Source organism: Peromyscus eremicus, chromosome 4, assembly GCF_949786415.1.
Source record: "Peromyscus eremicus chromosome 4, PerEre_H2_v1, whole genome shotgun sequence".
Lineage (NCBI taxonomy): Eukaryota > Metazoa > Chordata > Mammalia > Rodentia > Cricetidae > Peromyscus > Peromyscus eremicus.
Window position 1 is genome coordinate 120091519 of NC_081419.1, and position 18503 is coordinate 120110021.

The following is an 18503-nucleotide window of genomic DNA, read 5'->3' on the forward strand; positions in this document are numbered from 1 at the left end:
CTTTCTGCCTTTGAGGAGAATGTTTTGCTCTTGGCACAATGAAAGGATTCGTCTTGGTCACCTGGCTGTCTACTCCCGTGGATTTGTTCTAACACAATGGGCGCCAAAAGGCAGGGACCCTGTCTAGGACAGAAAGACCTAAGTGCTAAGCCCAGATCTTGCCATGACCAGCCAGCCACCTGATGGGAAAACATCACCCTCAGTCCTTCACCTGCCAAGGAGACAAGCCTTCCTCACAGGGTAGATGCGGGGAAAGTGCACAGAAATGGCCTGTTGTAAACAGCAAGTCTGTAGAGTGTCCTAGAGACCTTTGCCTATTGTTTTGAGAAGGGGTCTTGGGGCATTCCCCAGGCTGGCCTTGACTGCCTGGGCTCAAGGGATCCTCTTGTTCCGGCCTCTCAAGAAGCCTGCACCACCACACGGGGCTTCTTGAGGGAGCCAGGACTGCAGGAATTTTGGCCTTACATCCTTGTTCTTCTGGGTCACCCAGTCATTGATTTTCTGTGTGCTGGCCATAGCTATTTGCATAGCTCCTCAAGGCCAGAGTGAGATGAATGACTTCAGATCAGAGTCCTGTCTGCCTCATGCTCACCTTCCTCTACCTGCAACATCTTCCCTTACAAAGATAGGTGTCACCATATTCTTTGCAGCTGGGTACCCAAGGTGCAGGATTCTATTCCATGGTACTGTGGTACGGGACACAATGTACCCATAGCAAATTTTCTGGAGGGATGTCTGCACTGCCACAGTATTTGATTGTTAATCACGGTATCACAGGCCTGCTGTGTGCCAGGTGAAGATGGAATGAATGAGGTCTTATCTAACTTATCCTTACTTCCAATGTACAGTCTCTCCACAGAAGCCAGGATGGGCCCTTCAAATTATGATCATATCTTGTCACCCTGCTTCTCCATTAGCTATCTGTCTCACTAGATTATGGGCCAAAGGCTTCCCCTGTATCTGCAGGGTGGCTCTGACTTTTTGAATCTTCATTCACTCCTGCCTCTATTCTTCCCAGCCCCAGCCCCTCACTGCTTCCTGAAATGTCAAGAAAGCTCCTATCAGTGAGGGTCCCCACCCTGCCCCCACCCCGGCTACTCCCTGCCTGGCTTCCACATGGGGCCCATTGCCCTAGCTCCTTCCAGAGTTTTCATCAGAGTCACATTCCCAGTGAGGCCTCTGCCGACCGGTTTTAATGTGCCCTTCCATACTGGGATAGTTTCTTCTCAGCACCACCCCCCTGGCTTTTTTGCATAGCACCAAGGAGCTCCTGATGGCATTATTTCTCCCCATCTGGGAGACAGCCTCGAGGACGGTAGGGCCTCTCCTAGTAAGGCCTTAGGACACTCATGGGTATGGAGTGACTGTCTGAAGACCCTATCCTGTGGGGTTTGTGAGATGCTCTGGGGAATGACACTGTTGTCCTACCGATCGGTTGAGCTGCAGGAGAGGTGTGGTTACCACCAGGATTCTAAGCTGGCCACAATTTCAGTACCTCATTGTGGCCTCCAGCTGGTGTCTAGGGGGTGGGGGCACAGGTAGGTGGAAGTCATCTGGGATTTCATCATTTTTATATTCTTTAAGTGGTGAGAAAATAGGCTTTTGGTTATTCTTTCTCTACCATAATGCTGTGAACCTTCTTCTACACCAAGAATTCAATGTTGGCCATATTAATGCTGACGGTTCTTTTTCCTTCCCTCCCTTCCTCCTATCTATCCATCCTCTTGCAATATTAGACTGGCATGTTTCCCATTTTCAAAAGATTTTTTTTTCTATTCAGTCTTTTGTGAAGCTTTAAGAAAAAAATTTATAGGTCCCCCGCCTCCCCCGAGTGTTACCTGGAAAGGACAGCATAAAACATCCCTTCTATCCAACAGCAGACTATAATGCCAGTACAAGAGCTTCGTTTGGCCTTGCTTGAGTTTGCTCTTTGCTAAGTGAAAATCTGAGCAAAACCACTGAGTCTGCCAGGAAGCCCCAGCTGCTAAGGCTGCACGTGGATCACCTGCGAGGCCAGATTGACACGGACACCACAATTGCCATTCACAAAGAATGTGAGCCTGGGTGTCCCAAACCCTGGGCTTGTCTCCCTCAAACGCTAAAGGTTATTTTAAATAAGCTTTAATTAAGACTCATTCCCCAAACTCTGCCTGAGAAAGATTCTTGGTACCTGCTGGCCATCCCTTGGTAACTGCTTCAGTGTCCCCGGAGTCATAATTAGCAGTTAGGCAGGAAAGAGATGCCACCTGCACATAAAACCTTGGAAGGCCAGGAAAGTGGGACTGACCGACTACAGGATCTTACAGGAAACAGACACTCTGAGGTGCTTCCACAGGCACATTCTAGACAAGTCCAATACATCAGCTCCCTTCCATTCTCCTGAAGCCATGGATTCAAGTCTCAGCACTGGCCAGGGTCTGGAGGGACCAGGAGTGTCTGAGAGGCACATTCTCTCTGCTCCTCCTCAATCTACTCAGTCACACTGGTCTTGTGGAAGGGCTTTTAGTTCTCAGACATCCTAGGTCTTAACCAGTGTTGCAAAGGTAAACACTGGATGATTAGTGGATGGCGTAGGACACAGGAGGCAAGCCCCTGTTCACAAGCTCCAGGATCACAAGACAGATGGCACTCTATCTCAGGGGAGTCTCAGCTTAAGTGGCCCAAGTCACTGGTGAGCAGGGTCGTTTTCACTTGTAGTCATATTTTGCTATAACTCATCTAGGATTCCCACCCTCCCGCACCTTTTGGACACAGATCCTTCCTTCATGCATATGTCCTTTTTTCCCTTAAGACTTTGTTCTCCACAAAGGAAGAGATCCAGGCCTTCTAAAGGTTCCCAGAACCTTGTGTGTATCCGTAAGTACCCTTCACAGGTCTGCTGAGTGGAGCAGCCTATGGAAGACAGAGCCATCCCAGAGATGTCGCATTTGACAGGCTGCAGCATCACTTTCTAGCTGACCAAATGGAAAAATATTTCTCACCTCTGCTTGTCTCCCAGAGCAACAGGAGGAGAGTAACAGAGTGTTAAAAGCATATAGGGATGAATAAGCACAAAGTAAAGTATGGTGCCAAGCAGGGCCATAGAGAGTTCTCTGTAAAACCCTCAGCACCACTTACAAAAGCACCCAGAATCGAGTTTCAGGTATTCAGAACGGCACTATCCAGCCTGGGGATTAACCTGGCTCCTGGCCTCCCTCTCTCCCAACACCAGGCTTTGACCATATTGCTCGTTACTGACCCACTTTTCCTAAGAGGTTGAGAAGGGAGAAGGCAGATAAAATGTAATTATAGGTGTTTGTTCTGCATCTTGCATCAGACCCAACACATCTGTGGTCTAGAGACACACCTGTACCACTTAAAGCAACAGCCTGACTTCTTTCTGTCTGCTTACTATTTTATTCCTGTTGCATGTGTTATAAGACAGAGATGGCATGAATTATTCTTTAAAGAATTCATAGCCCACTTTGAACAAATGCTTGCATACAACATGCATACACACACACACACACACACACACACTACAGAGTTATGCATGCTAAAAAAAAAAATGGAGACAGAAATGCAGATGCTCCTGTACTTGTAAGAGTTACATAAATCCATCGTAAGTTGACCACATTGGAAATACACTGGTTTCTCCGAGGAGCCAAGCTAGGTCTGAGTGATGATATTAAGAGTGGTTAGGAATTTTCTATCAATATCTTCTTACTTTTTCAAGAATATATCTACAAATTACAAAACAAAAGCAAAAAGGTCAGCATTGAGCTGGCTGTGTGGAAGGGGTCTAGGCTGGTGCCAGATGGGATTGTTGGGGTGAGGGTAGTTATCTATCTGTAGGACACATGGCAACGTTTTGGCCAGGGGCAGTCAAGTGTGCTGAGGGTGTATGTTGGGCAGGTTGTCAGCTCTTGAGTTGGCAATGACATAAGAGAATTTATGTCTCAGGAAAACTTCTAGTTCTTTACATGTAATTCTCACATTTAATTCGGGGCTTTAATATCAACAACAAACCACCACTGCTTGACTTATGGGACCATCAGTACAGGGTAGGCACTTGGATGACATGTCCATGTGTGGAATGGGAGGTGAGGGCTCTGTTGTCCAACTGGTCAGCACTCTTTGGTTGTTCATTCATGATTTATGCTTCAGTCAAAGCTATTAAGGCGAGGCTAGACCTGATATTCCCTGAAGTCCCCTCTACCTCCACATTCTATGATGTTCTTTGCTGGTTTCCCTAAGCTATGATAAAGCTAAACACATAAGAAGCATAAGCTGTGCTATCAATCTAAGCCTTACTAAGACCATTTTAACAGGGATGGAGGAAGGGAGAAGGAGAAAAAGAATGGATACTGACTGAATGGAATATAAAGGAGGATTACCCTTTCGATCAATGCGAAAAGCTTGTTGGATCAGGGTTGGGGTTTACCTGTCTGTTTCTGGAGGCTAATTTGATTATTAACTGCCCAACAAAATATTCCTTCCAGGATCTGAACGCAGAATGATAGTGAGCACATATGCATGGAAGCTGCTGGAGCTTCACCCCTTTAGGGCATGGGCCAGGGACCTACAGAACTAGTGCAGCATCCACACGTCAGGTTCCCTGTGGGGCCGAGGTGTGACAGGATGTGCTGTCTGCAGCTCTGTGAATTCATTTCATTGGCTGCCATTAAGTGGAACTGATAGCACCAGGTCAGAGTCTTCCAGTGCAATGTCTAAAGTTGTACTGAATAGCAGGAAAGGATGACAAAAGTCTATTATATGAGACAGATGAACACAGTATTCCTTTCCAAGAGGACATCCAGACACATATGAGAAAGAAGAAAGTTTGCAGCTTTGGATGGTGGCAGCATCTTAAGACTGACCCAGACTAATCTGGTTTAAGCCCCAAATATGACCTACATTCAAGCAGCAGATAGTGGATCAAAACCGGGGTAACACATTTTCTCCCACTTGCTTTATATCCTGGAGCCTTTACAAACCCACTTGTCATCAAGGAGAAAGTACTGCTGACCCTGTCTTGGAGAAAAGAAGGGCTGTTTTTGAGGCTAACAAATAAACAAAGACCTGTGCTCCCTCTGCTGGCCCTCCATAGCAATATTGAAGTAGGCAGGAGCCATAAACAGTGTTGGCATCTCAAGCAAACACCAGCCAATCCAGAGATACTGAGAACAAATCTTGAACTTGGTTTAGGCATTCCTCAGAATAAAAACATACTCTCACCAACTTCTGACCGAGGTACCAATTCCAAAAGTTAGGTATTACGGGAGACATACCTACTGTATGTCAATTGACAAACTGCTAGCTGTGACCACAACAGTTATTTTGGGATTCATTTATCAACAGACGCAGATTTTAAGGTCCAGACATAATCTTTAGAGCAACTCCAGGAAAAACAAAACAAAACAAGCAAAGACCAAAACAACAACAACAAAAAAACCCCAAACAACCACCAAAATACAAACAAACAAAGAGAAAACAGTAACAAGGAAACTCCCATGCAATTCCAAACAAGTTTCTTTCCTCCTTTTTGTTCAGTAAGAGCAGCTCCCAAAGGTAAAGATTTACACTATATCCCTTTGGATAATGTCAAACATCAGACTGGATTCTCCAAGTCATTAGCATGCAGAAGAATGACCTCATGGTGAACAGATGCACTTGGCTGTGAGCTGCAGTGATTACATCAGTCCCTCCCCAGCACTCGAGGGTGCCCATTCTAGTTAACCCTTTACAGCCCTCTCTGCTGGCCCCCTTCCTTGATAACATGAAAACATAAACTTAGTCCTCTCTCTGTTCCCATAGCTGTGTGGGTTAAGTGAATACAAATATGCATACATAAAACATATAGATGTTAATATCAGCTATCTTTTAGATTATTTATTACTTGTCAATAAGGGAAGGGATCACAAGGCAAACCACAGGCAGGGCTAGGTGAAAAAGCCATCCAAATACCTTTCATACAGAGTACTATTAATTCAAGCAATAGATGCAACAGATACAAGGGGCAGGCTGCTTTAAAATAGCATTTCTGATTGGGAGATGAACCCTCTTCTAAAGGCTCTTGACAGAAGTTGAACTCATATATTAGACCTGTGTCCCTATTAGGAGCTCATGGTGCATCATGGACAGAAGTGCACATATTTGGGTGCTCTGGCCCCCAGGGCTCCGTGGTTAGGGAGTGTGAGAGGCACAGACATTTCCCATTAGTAGTGTCTCTGGCCAGGCTCACCTGGCACATTTCCTTCTCTCTAGAGGGGGGCTGTGCTATATTATACAGTTCAGGTGTCCTCCTGAAAGAAAAAGCCCCTTGTTGGGAGGATACAAACAAAGCCTAGGAAAATCTGTGCATATGTATATAAGGAGCCCAAGGCTCTGCTTTGATGACATTGATGGCCACAGAGAGTCTGACTAGGGCCTGTGTGCACTGTGGGAGCTTAAGCAGTTCAGGGTCAATTTTTCCAGTTGGTTTGTTGCTTGGAAGAGCAGGCTTCACCTCAGTCTCTGAGTGTAAGTGGGCTGGGCTGGGCTCATCTGGGTTTGACTGTGCTTGTCCCAAGAAAATAAAAAGCACTGTGAATAAGTGAAAATTGTTCTCCTCTGTGAAAGCAGAAGCAGGAGGAGGGATTCTGTAGAAGTCAAGTCTGCGCATAAGCCAGGGAGAATATAGCTCTGAGAAGGTGCCTGTGTATCTGGTGATGAACCCCATCCCCACTCTACTGCCCCACATTGTAGTTCAAATAGACGTTATTTTTAGTTCTTTCCTAATCACTGGGAAGGGCAGAGAGAAGCTGTAAACTCCATGAAATAGGAGGCTGATGTCGATGATCTGAAAGAAAAACGAACCACATTTGTTTTGGAGTCTATATTAGGTTTCTTGCTCCATAAAAGTTCTAACACCTGTCCTGACAAGCTGTCAGAAATTTTATTAAGTATTTTTTTTTTTTAAGACATTCTCCAAAAACCCTATTAACCACCCCCCCCAAGTGGTCACACAAACCCAAATGCTCCTACAGTCTCACTTACGCTGTTACCTAGGAACTGAATCTGAACTGGTTGGAATAACTGTGAACTTTACTTATACAGAGGGTAAAATATACATAGAAAACAACACCTATCATTGTTTCAGTAACCTCAATAATCACCAGCCTTAAAAATAAAAGTTAAGAAATTTAAATATTTATTTATTATTTCATATTTTTCTTTTTTTTTTTAAAGAAATGAAATGTTTTCTTAAAAGTTAAAAACAAAAACAAAAGCCTGCACTGAAAAACCAAGTCCTAGTGCCTGCAAAGGATGTGAAGAGGCTGAATAGAGCTCTGAAGCACCAGCTTGCTGTGTTGCTGTGGAGTCCTCGTGTTTTTTCACTGAAAAATTAGACACAATTTTAAAGCGCTAGCCAGACTGGGTATGAAATCTTCATTTCCCTTAAAACAGATTTTTTTTTTTTTGTCTTAGATAGAACGCTGGCAGAGTGTATAAAAGAATTCAATTCACAGCTGTTCTACTTTTTTAATGTAAGAAACATTAATCAAAGCTTTAGGTTATAAGCTTTTCTCATGTTGCTCAGTATCCCAGTTCAACAAAGATCAATAGAGGCCATCCCTGTGTTTCTCTCGCCTCACCAGGAAGCAGAGTCGTGATTATGTAAATGGAGCTCCGCACCTCGGCCAGCTTGCTTATCTCCCAAGCCTTCTGCCTGCTGCTCCTGGCTCCCCATGCAAGTGCCTGCCTCTCTCTCTTATCTCCCAACAAAGCTCCAAGAGGCACGGACTGAAGCCAGCGATGTTAAACAATGCCGCATGGCTGATTTTATTTGTAAGTGATTTATTTCACTGAATTTGATTTTTTTTCACTTTGTGTGTAAGATATTTGTTAACAAGTCAGCACAGGAGAAGCAAAGCTGTGTTCAGAAGCAATTAGCACGAGCTAGAAATCTATTAAGCATACTTATAGCTATGCTGAACCAGGAAAGGTGAAGGAAGCCCCTCATTGAGAATTTCAACATGTGGAGACTAAATATCCCACTTACTCTCTGACAGGCAATTAATCTGTAACAACATGCAGAAATTTACAAGTAATAATTTTATTCTTTGACAAAAAAGCCATAAAAATCATATCAACAATTTAAGTGGCAGCACATATTTTTTCAAATTGATAATATTATATAAAATAGTAAAAAAAAAAAAAAAGAAAAGAAAATTCTGCACTTCCACTGGCTTACAAAATGAAAGCCATTATAAGCTACTTTCTAAAGGCTCCACACCAGGTGCTGCTCTGGTCGGTGGCTTGTCCGCATGACACCAACCACTCCAGAGAGCAGCGTGCACGCGGCACTCTGTAATGATGGGCCTGGGGACACTGTCCTTCCATGTCTCCGGCATTAATCCCTGACCCTCGTATCTCAGCGGCATAATCCCCATTTAGCATTAGTAGCAACGGCTTCAACTGTGAGAACTCTTTTTTTGATAAGTACGCAGTGATTTGGGCATCGCTTTTAAACAACATATTCCCAGCTCAGCAAGAAACCCACACTCCTGAATGAACCGGAGCACATTATTGAGAAAAAGTTCATTAACCTTGCTAGATTCGAGGGTTAACAGGATAGCTGAAGAAAGAAACACAGCGAACAGCTCGGATACAAAACAAATTAAAATGAATGTCATCATTCCTTTTGAAATTCATTAGTTGATTCAGAGGGTGAATGTTCTTCTTAAATTTGCAAGCATTTATCTGTGAAAAACAGGTGTACATCTGCTACTCAAATGCATCGTAAGCAGGAGGGAGGAGAATAATGTAGACACTCACCCGTTCCACTGAGAGAGTAGCTGGGAGAGGGAGAAAAGACTTGAGCTGCGAAATCTTCAAATGTCATGACTTCCCGGTGGTTCTGAATTATTGCTTCCAGATACAGAGCTCGCTCTTCGTAGCTGCAGTAATTGGTTAAGGAGACAAACGCACGTGCAATTGGCACGTGGAGCGACTAGCAATTTGTTCTAAATGCAGTTAGTTACTAGGCTTTCCTCATCCTGTGTGAAAATGCATCTTGGAAACTCTAGCTTTTTGCCAGAAAGTTAGATATTTGTCACACATAATAGTGAGACACTAGTTTTAAGGCCTAGATTTCTTTTGGGCTTCAATTATATCCAACAGTAATATCATTAAGAAATACGTGCATCAAAAGTTACAGGAGTCTATCAAAGCACTATATTACATCTAAGGCTGACTTAAACAAGAACAAGAGAGGTGGGTGATTGTGACACCATAGCAATGGAATAATGTGACAGCCTTTATCTTCCCTCCCGATCTGGGTCAACGAGAACTCTTAGTCTAACAACACAGGGAACTGATACTTCAAGTAAGAGCTGGTTCTATGGCGGTGAACACTTTCAACAAAAGTAAGAAAAGGCAAGTTATTGGAAAGAGAAGGCCAGGAGTTATATTCTGCAAGAGCATCAGAGCCTCGGACCAGGGTAAGTGATGAGCATTAGAAAATAAGAATGGATATGGAGGATGTAGCAAATGGTGTACAGTGCAATAGCAAAAAAAGAGAGAAACCACTGCCTTCTAATTAAAGCTGCAGCCTGGAACACACAACATTCAAATGTGTAATCAAAAACCAGTCACCAATAAAACTTACAAGCGGAACAGGCCGAAGCAACTTTCCAGCTGCCTTAATAGGACCCCCGCCTGTGGCAGCCTTTCACGGGGCAGAAAGCAAATCTTCCCTTTTGTGTGAGCTTCTGTTTCCTCTGAAGGTGAAGAATCATGCACTCCCAATAACAGGAAACGTCAGAATGATCTGACAATGAATGGAGGCGCTATACATAGAACTTTAGGAATTAACACTCGGGGAGCTGGCATGATGTCTCATTTTGCCCTTCCTCATTATCAATGCAAAAGTTAAAGGATGTGTTTTGATTATTTTGAAAATTATGCTATTTCTTCATGAACACAAAACCCAGGGAATGTAGATCCCCATTGGTTAGTTACCTGGGGATGCAAAGAAGAAACATGATTCTGTATATCTTAAAACAATCTTTTCAAGATGTCCACTTGGAAAATATAAGTTGGGAACAATTACACCCTTCCAAGTAGCTTCTCTACATCTTGTTCTAAAACTGGAGACACTCTTATTTTCTTTTGGCAAGGTCCTGACACTGATTTCTGGATATAGGCTCTCTCCTCTGGTATCTTCAGGGAATGGTGTCACACCGTGAGAGGACCAGAGTCATTCTGGAGCAGTGCTGAGTCACCTGGTAGCCACATGTGACTATCAAAATTGAAATGTTCATGAACTGAAATGCAAAAGGAACAACTACACTTCTCTGCTCCACTCCATATATATTTCAAGCATTCAATAGTCACAAGAGCTGGGGGTTACTAAACCAAGCTGCAGATACATGACCTGTGCACACTGAAGACAGTAGTATCGGGATCTGCGTCGTGCTAGAATTTTCCTTTAAGTTTGCTCTACACAACTCTTTGTTGAAGAAAATGTATTGGAAGCTTTCAAAAGTGGCCCCTCTGAAGATTTATGATTTTTTCTATGGATGGTCACAACAGCCCCAGGCCTGGGCAGCATGCTCCAGAGCTGGCTCCTGGGCTGTGGGCTGAACTCCTGGTGACTTGCCTTAATGAACAGGCTGCCAAACTTCCTCAGCGAGAGGCGCCTGCTCAGGCCCAATTCTAGAGGGACCCACTAATGCCATTCACGTCTCATTATGAGCATGCTCATTCTGCACAGCACTTGGCTGTCACCACAGAGCTGCCCTCCGTGTATGGCCCCAGTGAGCCGCAGGTCCGGGGGAACAGCAGGACGTTAGGCCTGAGTGGCCGTCTGGCGAACAGGCCCTCTCACACTAAGCTGGCACGTGCTGGCCCAGCAGGGGCTGAGCCAGGCGTGACAAATTACTCAAAGAGCTGAGCTAAACTTATGGCTGACAACCACCTGAGCCTTCAGACTGCTGTGGCCCACTGTCAATGTTCAATTCATGCTCCCCCCTTTCAGTACAGTCTGCTTGTGGGCCTGGGTTAGAGCAGACACGTCCTTCTAAAGACCTGTCACACTCTGCCTAGTATCTTCCTGCTGTTTCCTGAAAGGCCCCACTGTGTCCAACACATCCCCATACAGAGCTGGGAACAACGGTGAACAACACAGAAATGTGTGTTCCCTTTGCTAGATTCTCCATAAAAGACTTATCTGGAAAGTAACCTTGTTAATCAAACTCACAATCAAACCTACAGAAGAACTGCTGCACACAGATCCCAGGTGGCTGTCCATCACCCACATCCTGAGTGACACCATCCAACTGTCAAGAGGCTGGTCCCTGTCATGACAGAGACCTGGGCTCTTAGAAGGAGGTCCAGGACTGCACTCACAGGGGGCAGTCATCAAGTTTGGGGATTCTCCCACTCTGTATTTATGGTCTGCTCTTGTATCACAGAGCTACAGACAACAGAGAGAACCAAAGTACTTCCAGAATTGGATACTGAAGGAGGAAATGACCCTTCACAAAAGGTTCTCAGTCTTGCCATTCAGGCCCTAGACTGTCACAAGTCACACTCACTCTCCATGCCCCTCTCAGTGGTGTTAACTGGCATTAAACTGGGTGTTGTCATTTAGACAAACATCTCTCAGGGTTTCGATAAGACTAAGAGACATCAAATACAGCTAACTTGGGTCCAAGCCAGAGCATGTTAAACACCATAACAAAAAGAAAGCAAATATGACCCCAGCTCAGACAGTGCTTTGAACAGCCAAGAACACATGAATGCCCCAAATCACTTGTTTGGTAGCCTTAGCAAAAATACAGCCCTGGTTTGTTTATTTGTGTGTGGTGTATGTACGCATGTAGATGTGTACATGAATGAGTGATGGTACATGCATGCATAAGAGTACATGAACCTATGTGTGGAGAGCAGAGATCTTTGTTGAACGTCTTGATTGCTCTTAATAATAATTTTTGAGACCTAAAACTTGCTACTTTGGCTGCATAGGTAGGCCAGTGAGATTTGTTTGTCTCTGTGTCCCCATCACACAATGGGATTACAGAACCATGCTGCTGTGTCCAGCTTTCAGGTGGGTACTGGGGATCTGAACTCACATCCTCATGTTTACACAATGAACACTTTACCCTGAGGATTAGACCCAATACTGAATGTATTAGAACTATGAGCAAGGGCGAATTGAAGCAATATTGTCTGACACTTACTATCCTCAGAGCCTCGGGGGGGGGGGGGGGGGGGGGGGGGGGGGGGGGAAACCAGTAGACATCAAACTGACTGCAAGACCCTTCTCAGGCATATGCATGTGGCTGACGAGGCACTGAGCCATAAATCCGACACCCATTTTAATACTAGGCACTGCTCTTTGCCCTCCTAAAAGTACTTCAACAAACACAAAAATTTTAATTCTGCTCTAAATAACTACCTCACTAATATAATACAAATACTTCCAAAGGAGCAGTTTTCTCTTTGGTCACTTAACTCAGAGAACTTTCAAATTACTAAGCAGAAACCCATCTTGTATTTGTATACTGCTCCTCTGCCAGTGAGGTCTTACTATGTAGCCTAGCTTGGCCTGGAATTTGCCATCCTTCTGCCTCTACTTGCCAACTGCTGGGACTACAGCTGCTATGCCTGGCTGTACTTGAGCATCCTTCACAAACTACTCCTACTATTTTACATACAAATTTCATGAGTTATTAATACTCCACTGGGAGGTCTCCAGCACTTATAATCAATACACCTTGCAGACTCTTCTGGGAATCCAACCCATTGCTTCCAAGTTTAGTCAGATTATTATTTGATATTTTAGAATAGCAGCAGTGTGAAGGAAGACAGGTGTTTGCTTCTGGTGAGAGGACTAGGTTTTGGTTCTGGCCCTTTTCCTCCAAAGATGAGTGACACCGATGAGGGGCTCCAACTTGCAGCCTCAGTTGTCTTAGAGGTAAAATAAGGATGTGAGCGGATTCATGGACGCCTACCTAGGAACCCTCTGCCCAGGATTCCTACAGAAAAGAGGTACGGGAAATATGCAGGGTCTGTTCTTGCTCCCTCAGTGTGGGCTCATAGGTTCTGATCAAGGAACATTGCCGTGGATGAGCTAGGAGAGGCCCTGGTTAGGCTTTGCAGCAACCTAACTACATTACTGACAGGAAAATGTCAAGTGCTTTCTTACCCCCTATGCTAGAACTGGGATGAGAGTCCAGAGTTTCTAACTTTCACTGCTCTCTGTGAAGATCATGAATTCCAGAATACATGAGTCAAGTTCAGGATCTCATGCAAGGTTGGGAGCTACACTCCCAATGAGAACAAACCACCGGACTTAAATATGTGTGGGCTACAAAAACCAATCTGCAATGTAAACCTGGGTACACATGTTTAAGCTGACTCTACACACAGGCCATGCTGACTGCAAGGAATACAGAAAACCAACAATTCCCCCATTTTAATCTCCCTCTTCGCTCTCTTTCTCCCTCCTCTCCCTCTATCCCCTCTCCTCTCCTCTCCTCTCCTTACTCAGGTTCTATGATGGTTGACTGTTGAGCATTTCAAATGGAGTTTGGAAAAGGCATTCTGCAGGTTGTATTTTTTTTTTAATCCTTTGGAACCTGTGTTGCTCAGCCTTTCTCTATATTTTCCAAGTGTGGACATGATATTCAGACCAGCTTCAGGGGAAGGCTGCCTCCTGATATTGGGGTGTGTGCCATACCAGTCACTTCATGTCCCTGTCCTGAAGTTTCCTAACACTTGTAGCAACTTATTAGTGACACATACAAGACCAAAGCTAGCCATCTTTAAGGCCACTCTACACTCTAGTAGCCATCTGTAAAGGGAGAGGAAGTCATGTTTCAGAATGTCAGAGAGGTGTCACATGCTCTTCTGAAGAATCCTGTCCCAGTGCTGACACTAATACCCCTTAGTCTATCGGGGTGATCACCATCTCATCACACAGCTAGCTCCCAGGTTAGCTTTCTGGGGTTGCTGAAAAAGACAAAAAGTGGGGCCTTACAGATTTCCTCTCTTACTCTTGAGGGGAGTTGCTGTGAAAGGCACACATCTGAGTGTTAGTGGGGACAATGACTTAAGGAAAGCAGAAAAGAGATGTGCTGTGTTTAGGGCTCTGGTTCTGTTCAGAGCTCAACACTCAGAAAGTCATGGGTGATGCTGGGAGATGGGAATCAAAGAGCTCAGGTCAAGGATGGACAAGAATGCCACCCATGAAGTGAGGTTCCTGCTCCAGGAATATACCCTCTTCTACAAAGCTATATCTACTTGTCCTATTATGCACTAAGAATGGCAAAAGGGGCTGAATCTGGAGACAGTAAAATATTACATGTGTACATGGCCTGTATGTGAAATTTCAACACACGATTACAATCTGCTTAGAAAGTCTTATCTAAAACAACTGCCATTTCAAAACCCAAATCTACCCTCATTCAAGTATTTATTCAAGTAATGTGTACTGGGGCAGTGGGGGCGGGGGCAGCCCAGTGGTGGAGTGCTTGCTTAGTACAAAAGAGGCTCTAAATATCCATCCCCCTGACGAATTCAGAATTTTCACTGAGCATCCAATCTGTGTGCTTCTGTAACCAGGGCATGAGACCCAGCTAACCCACCCTCACCAGACAGAGCACTGTTAGAAAGACACATCTGTACAGCAAGGCAAACGTCCTTACTGTAGTGTCAGAGAGGAAAGAGGTCATAACAGGTCAGGGTTGGCTCTGAAGAGGTGGTAGGAAACAGTTCCAGAGTGCAGGACAGGTGATGGGAATCAAAAGTGGGGAGGGCATGGCAGAAAGCACAGGTGAGGATGGGATGACTCTGTTCTGAATGGTTTGAGGGAAGATAGCAAAGTGTCTCATTTCAGTGTTTAGTGGCCTTTGGGAGAGGTGCATCCTTATGTTCGACCTATAGGCTGTAGAAAAGACTCAAAAATTCACCTTTTCTTTACACACCTCAGGAAGCAGGTGACATATTTTGGGGGCATGTGGCATACATGCATTTGAGTGAAGAGGAAAGGGCAGGAAAGGTGGGAAAAGTTGGGGACAGAAGGGCCTGACAGAGATCAAGGGGATCAATCACAGTTAGGATCAGAGGCCCTGACCTGATGCACTTCTGGGTACCTGCCAGGTGGGTTCAGGTGGCCCTGCCTCACTCTAAATAAATGGATGAAATTCCACAATGACCAGAATGGGAGCAGATGCAGTTATATTCTAAAGCCATACATCCTTTCCATGGAGAGTCTGTTTGTCTTTCGGTAGAATGCAAATTTCAATGCTAGGACTATTTAAGATTGCAAATACATGAATCATTCAATGTAAATGTCACAGCCTGGTGACATGAAGAGGAGACTTGACTGAATAATGCAATCGCATGAAGTGGATACTCTGGAAGAGGAAATGAAACACATGGAGGTATAAGATATTAGATTAGGTCTCCAGCCCTAATGATACACTCTTGGAGGCGGGTAGTCCGCTACTGCTCAAAAAGAAGAAAACACCCATATAACTAAGTTTAAGAATAATTCTGAGGAAATGATAAGAACAAATGGAAATGGGGGAAAAGCAAATTTTCCTTGGGCTATTAAATTAGACTTTTGGAGGCGGTCTGCTCTCATATCCCAAGGCCATCAGCAAAGGAACTGAAAGCTTCCTCTCAGGATCTAAGACACTCCAAGGGGGCCGTGGATTCGGTCCATATTTTCATTAGAAGTGGTCAGGTCTGCTCTTCCCTGGGGACTGGCTGGAGAGGAACACATCTTTAATCATAGCCTTTTAACCATATCTGTCTTCTCTACTTCTCCAGGAGCACCTTTCCTTCAACAAGTGAGAAAATGCCCTGTGATACCATCAATCAAAGTCTCACAGCAGTAAAAATACAAGTGACAAGAAAATTAGTCATTCAGAGAATTCCAGGTCTTGAGAGAGTGCTGTCAAATTGGGTGAGAAATGACTCAACAGGCTACTTGACTGGCGAAACCCACTGGAGAAGTAAGGGGTCAGCTGCAATGATTGACATCTGAGGGTTCAATGGCTGATTTCTGGGAGGGAGGAGTCAGTATCACTTGGATGGTTTCTCTTTCATGGGTTTCACTCATCCCAAAGATCTACAGTAGAAGCTAAAAGTATACTTTGGACCTTAATCACAGCAATGACCCCTGGAACCTTTTGTTGGTATTTCATATTCATGAAGAGTTGACTAGGTGGAAAACAATTAGAAATGTACAACCGTCTGAAAACGCCTTGAGTCCCATTTGTGGCAAAGCCTAAAAAAGGATGATTAAATAGGAATACATGTGAACTTTTAGCTCCACCATCAGCCTGTTAAGTGAAAAATTATGAAATAAAATACACTCTAAGTATTATCTAATACAAGGTAATTTAACCAAATTATTTAACAATTATTCAACAAGGACTCTGATCTTGAAGACTAAAAGCTATTCCATTTAGCCTGCAAATTAGTTTATATAAAGGTAGAGTCTAAGAATAAAATGAACACTAGGTGAAGTGGAACTTGTTTGGAGCACACAGGAGGCTGAGGCAGGAAGACAAAAGTTCAAGATCAGCCTGGGCCATAGAGTGAATTTGAGCTGCAGGCTATGAATGGCCCTTAGAAACTTCAGAAATCATTCTCATGATCCCAAGTTCTCCACAGACTTTATTGACTTTCATTTCTGAAAGCAACTTCAGGGAAATGGCTACTTTTGGGGGATGTTTACAAAATTTGAGATTTAGTTAAAGTATTTTCCTCCTTCTATACACTTAAAAATAATGAAGGTGGGGGCTGAAGAGCTGTCAGTGGTTACCCAGCACCTACATGGTGGCTCACAGCTACCTGTAGCTCCAGTTCCAGGGGATCCAATATCCTCTTCTCCCCTCTGTAGGTACCAGGTACACACATGGTACACAGACATATGTGTATGCAGACAAAACCCCCATACACATAAATAATAACAACAATGATAATAAATCTGGGTGTATCTGGATAGACAAAATAATTTTTCTATGTTTTTATAAACTAATTCTAATGGATGACTTTTCTGGGATAATATTCATGTTAATACTGAATTATCAGATGATAAGAATAAATTCCAAGAAAAGTTAGGGGTTTACCAAATAATACTAACCTAACAAATGCGGTGGTACCCCTGTGAAGGTTGCCAAGTGACCTTCCTAGCCTACTCAGACAGTGCAGGGTGCTGTGCAGGGGTGTCATAACACCTGACAGATGAACCCCAAACCAAAACACACTACCGAGTTACCAGAGCAAGACAGTAACACTGTAGTTGTTGAAACCCAGCTGGAAATCTGGGGAAATTCTCACATCACAGAGGTCCTCAGTGTTTCAAAGCAGCAAAACAGCCGCCACATGATATTAAAGGAACTGATGCTATCCAAAACAGAACATGTGGAAAATGTCCACTATGGTAGGAGCCACGCTGGGCAAAGAGGAGAACACAGAGTACATCTTCACCTGCAGCCCTAGGACCAGCTACTCTGCTGTGGGCATGGCTGGCTTGACCACAAAGATCTGCTCTGTGCAAGGCCAAAATGACAGAGGAGGGTGGGACGGCATCTCATTGTGTTGGGAAAGTGGTTTGGGGAAGCTAGGAGGGAAAGCTCTTCCTTTACATCTTTGACATTGGATTCAAGGTGTGTGTGGCGGGGGTGAGGAGGGTCAGGGGAGGATGACCAGCAAATATAAGTGAGCTACTGTAATACTTTGATAGAAATTTTGAAGCAGAGGGGGCACTGAGGATGAACTCAGAGTCTTGCACAATCCAGACAAAGGCACTACCACTAACCCACACCACAGCCTCTGTGGTAGAAAATGGGATGTTTCACTCTTGAGCTTGGTCACAAAGATTCCCAGGGGCTGCTGGAATGGTGTTGGTTTCACAACAGACTCAATGGGGCTATGCCACACCGTCTGCTGATCTTGGCTGGAGGCTGTGCAGGGAGTTCGTTTAAACAGAGCGTGACCTGAAGAATGACTATTCTGAGTGGAGTGGATGTTCTCCTGGTGTCCCTGGAGGAGACACCAAGTGTTTCCTAATTCCCAGGTGAAGTTCCCTGCCCTGAAGACTTTGTAAGGTGGTTGTGCATTCATTCCTGTGACACTTCTGTTTGGTGCTGAGGAAGGGAAGTTCTCTGCCTTGATTCTAAAGGAATTCTGGAAAGAAATTACAAGTCCAGCACAAAGCTCAGGTGCAGCTGGTAGAGTATTCTGGAGACAAATGGGCAGTGAACAGGACTCTTTCTCCTCTTTGTTTTCTTCTCCGTTCTACTTCTGTGCAGAGGATGGAACCAAGGGCCCCGTACAGGAGGCAAGTACTCTCCTACCGAGTCACACCCTTTTCCGAAAGGAAACACATTTATTTTCAGGGTGCTCTGTGGTAACCCACTCCAATGGGAAAAGCTCCTGCTTCCTAGTCCTTCAGTTTAAGTGTCTGTCTCTGGCATGAGTCATGCTACAGTCTGAGCACCAGTGAGGCTCTGGGAGGG

General features: G+C 44.4%; 1 protein-coding gene across 2 annotated transcripts in view; it reads right to left on the reverse strand.

Moving 5' to 3' along the window:
* The window catches only part of Ralgapa2 (Ral GTPase activating protein catalytic subunit alpha 2), a 275792-nt gene that overhangs the window by 8973 nt on the left and 248316 nt on the right, over nucleotides 1–18503 (reverse strand). Inside the window, exons 38-39 of one of the 2 annotated variants that reach the window (XM_059261569.1) lie at nucleotides 8800–8921; nucleotides 6721–6820 (exon numbers count right to left, since the gene is read on the reverse strand). In XM_059261569.1, coding sequence (XP_059117552.1) covers nucleotides 6756–6820; nucleotides 8800–8921 — 187 coding nt within the window. In that variant the 3' untranslated portion in view covers nucleotides 6721–6755. Of the gene's footprint in view, nucleotides 1–6720; nucleotides 6821–8799; nucleotides 8922–18503 lie in introns of those variants that run through there. The other variant, XM_059261570.1, reaches the window with a different exon arrangement.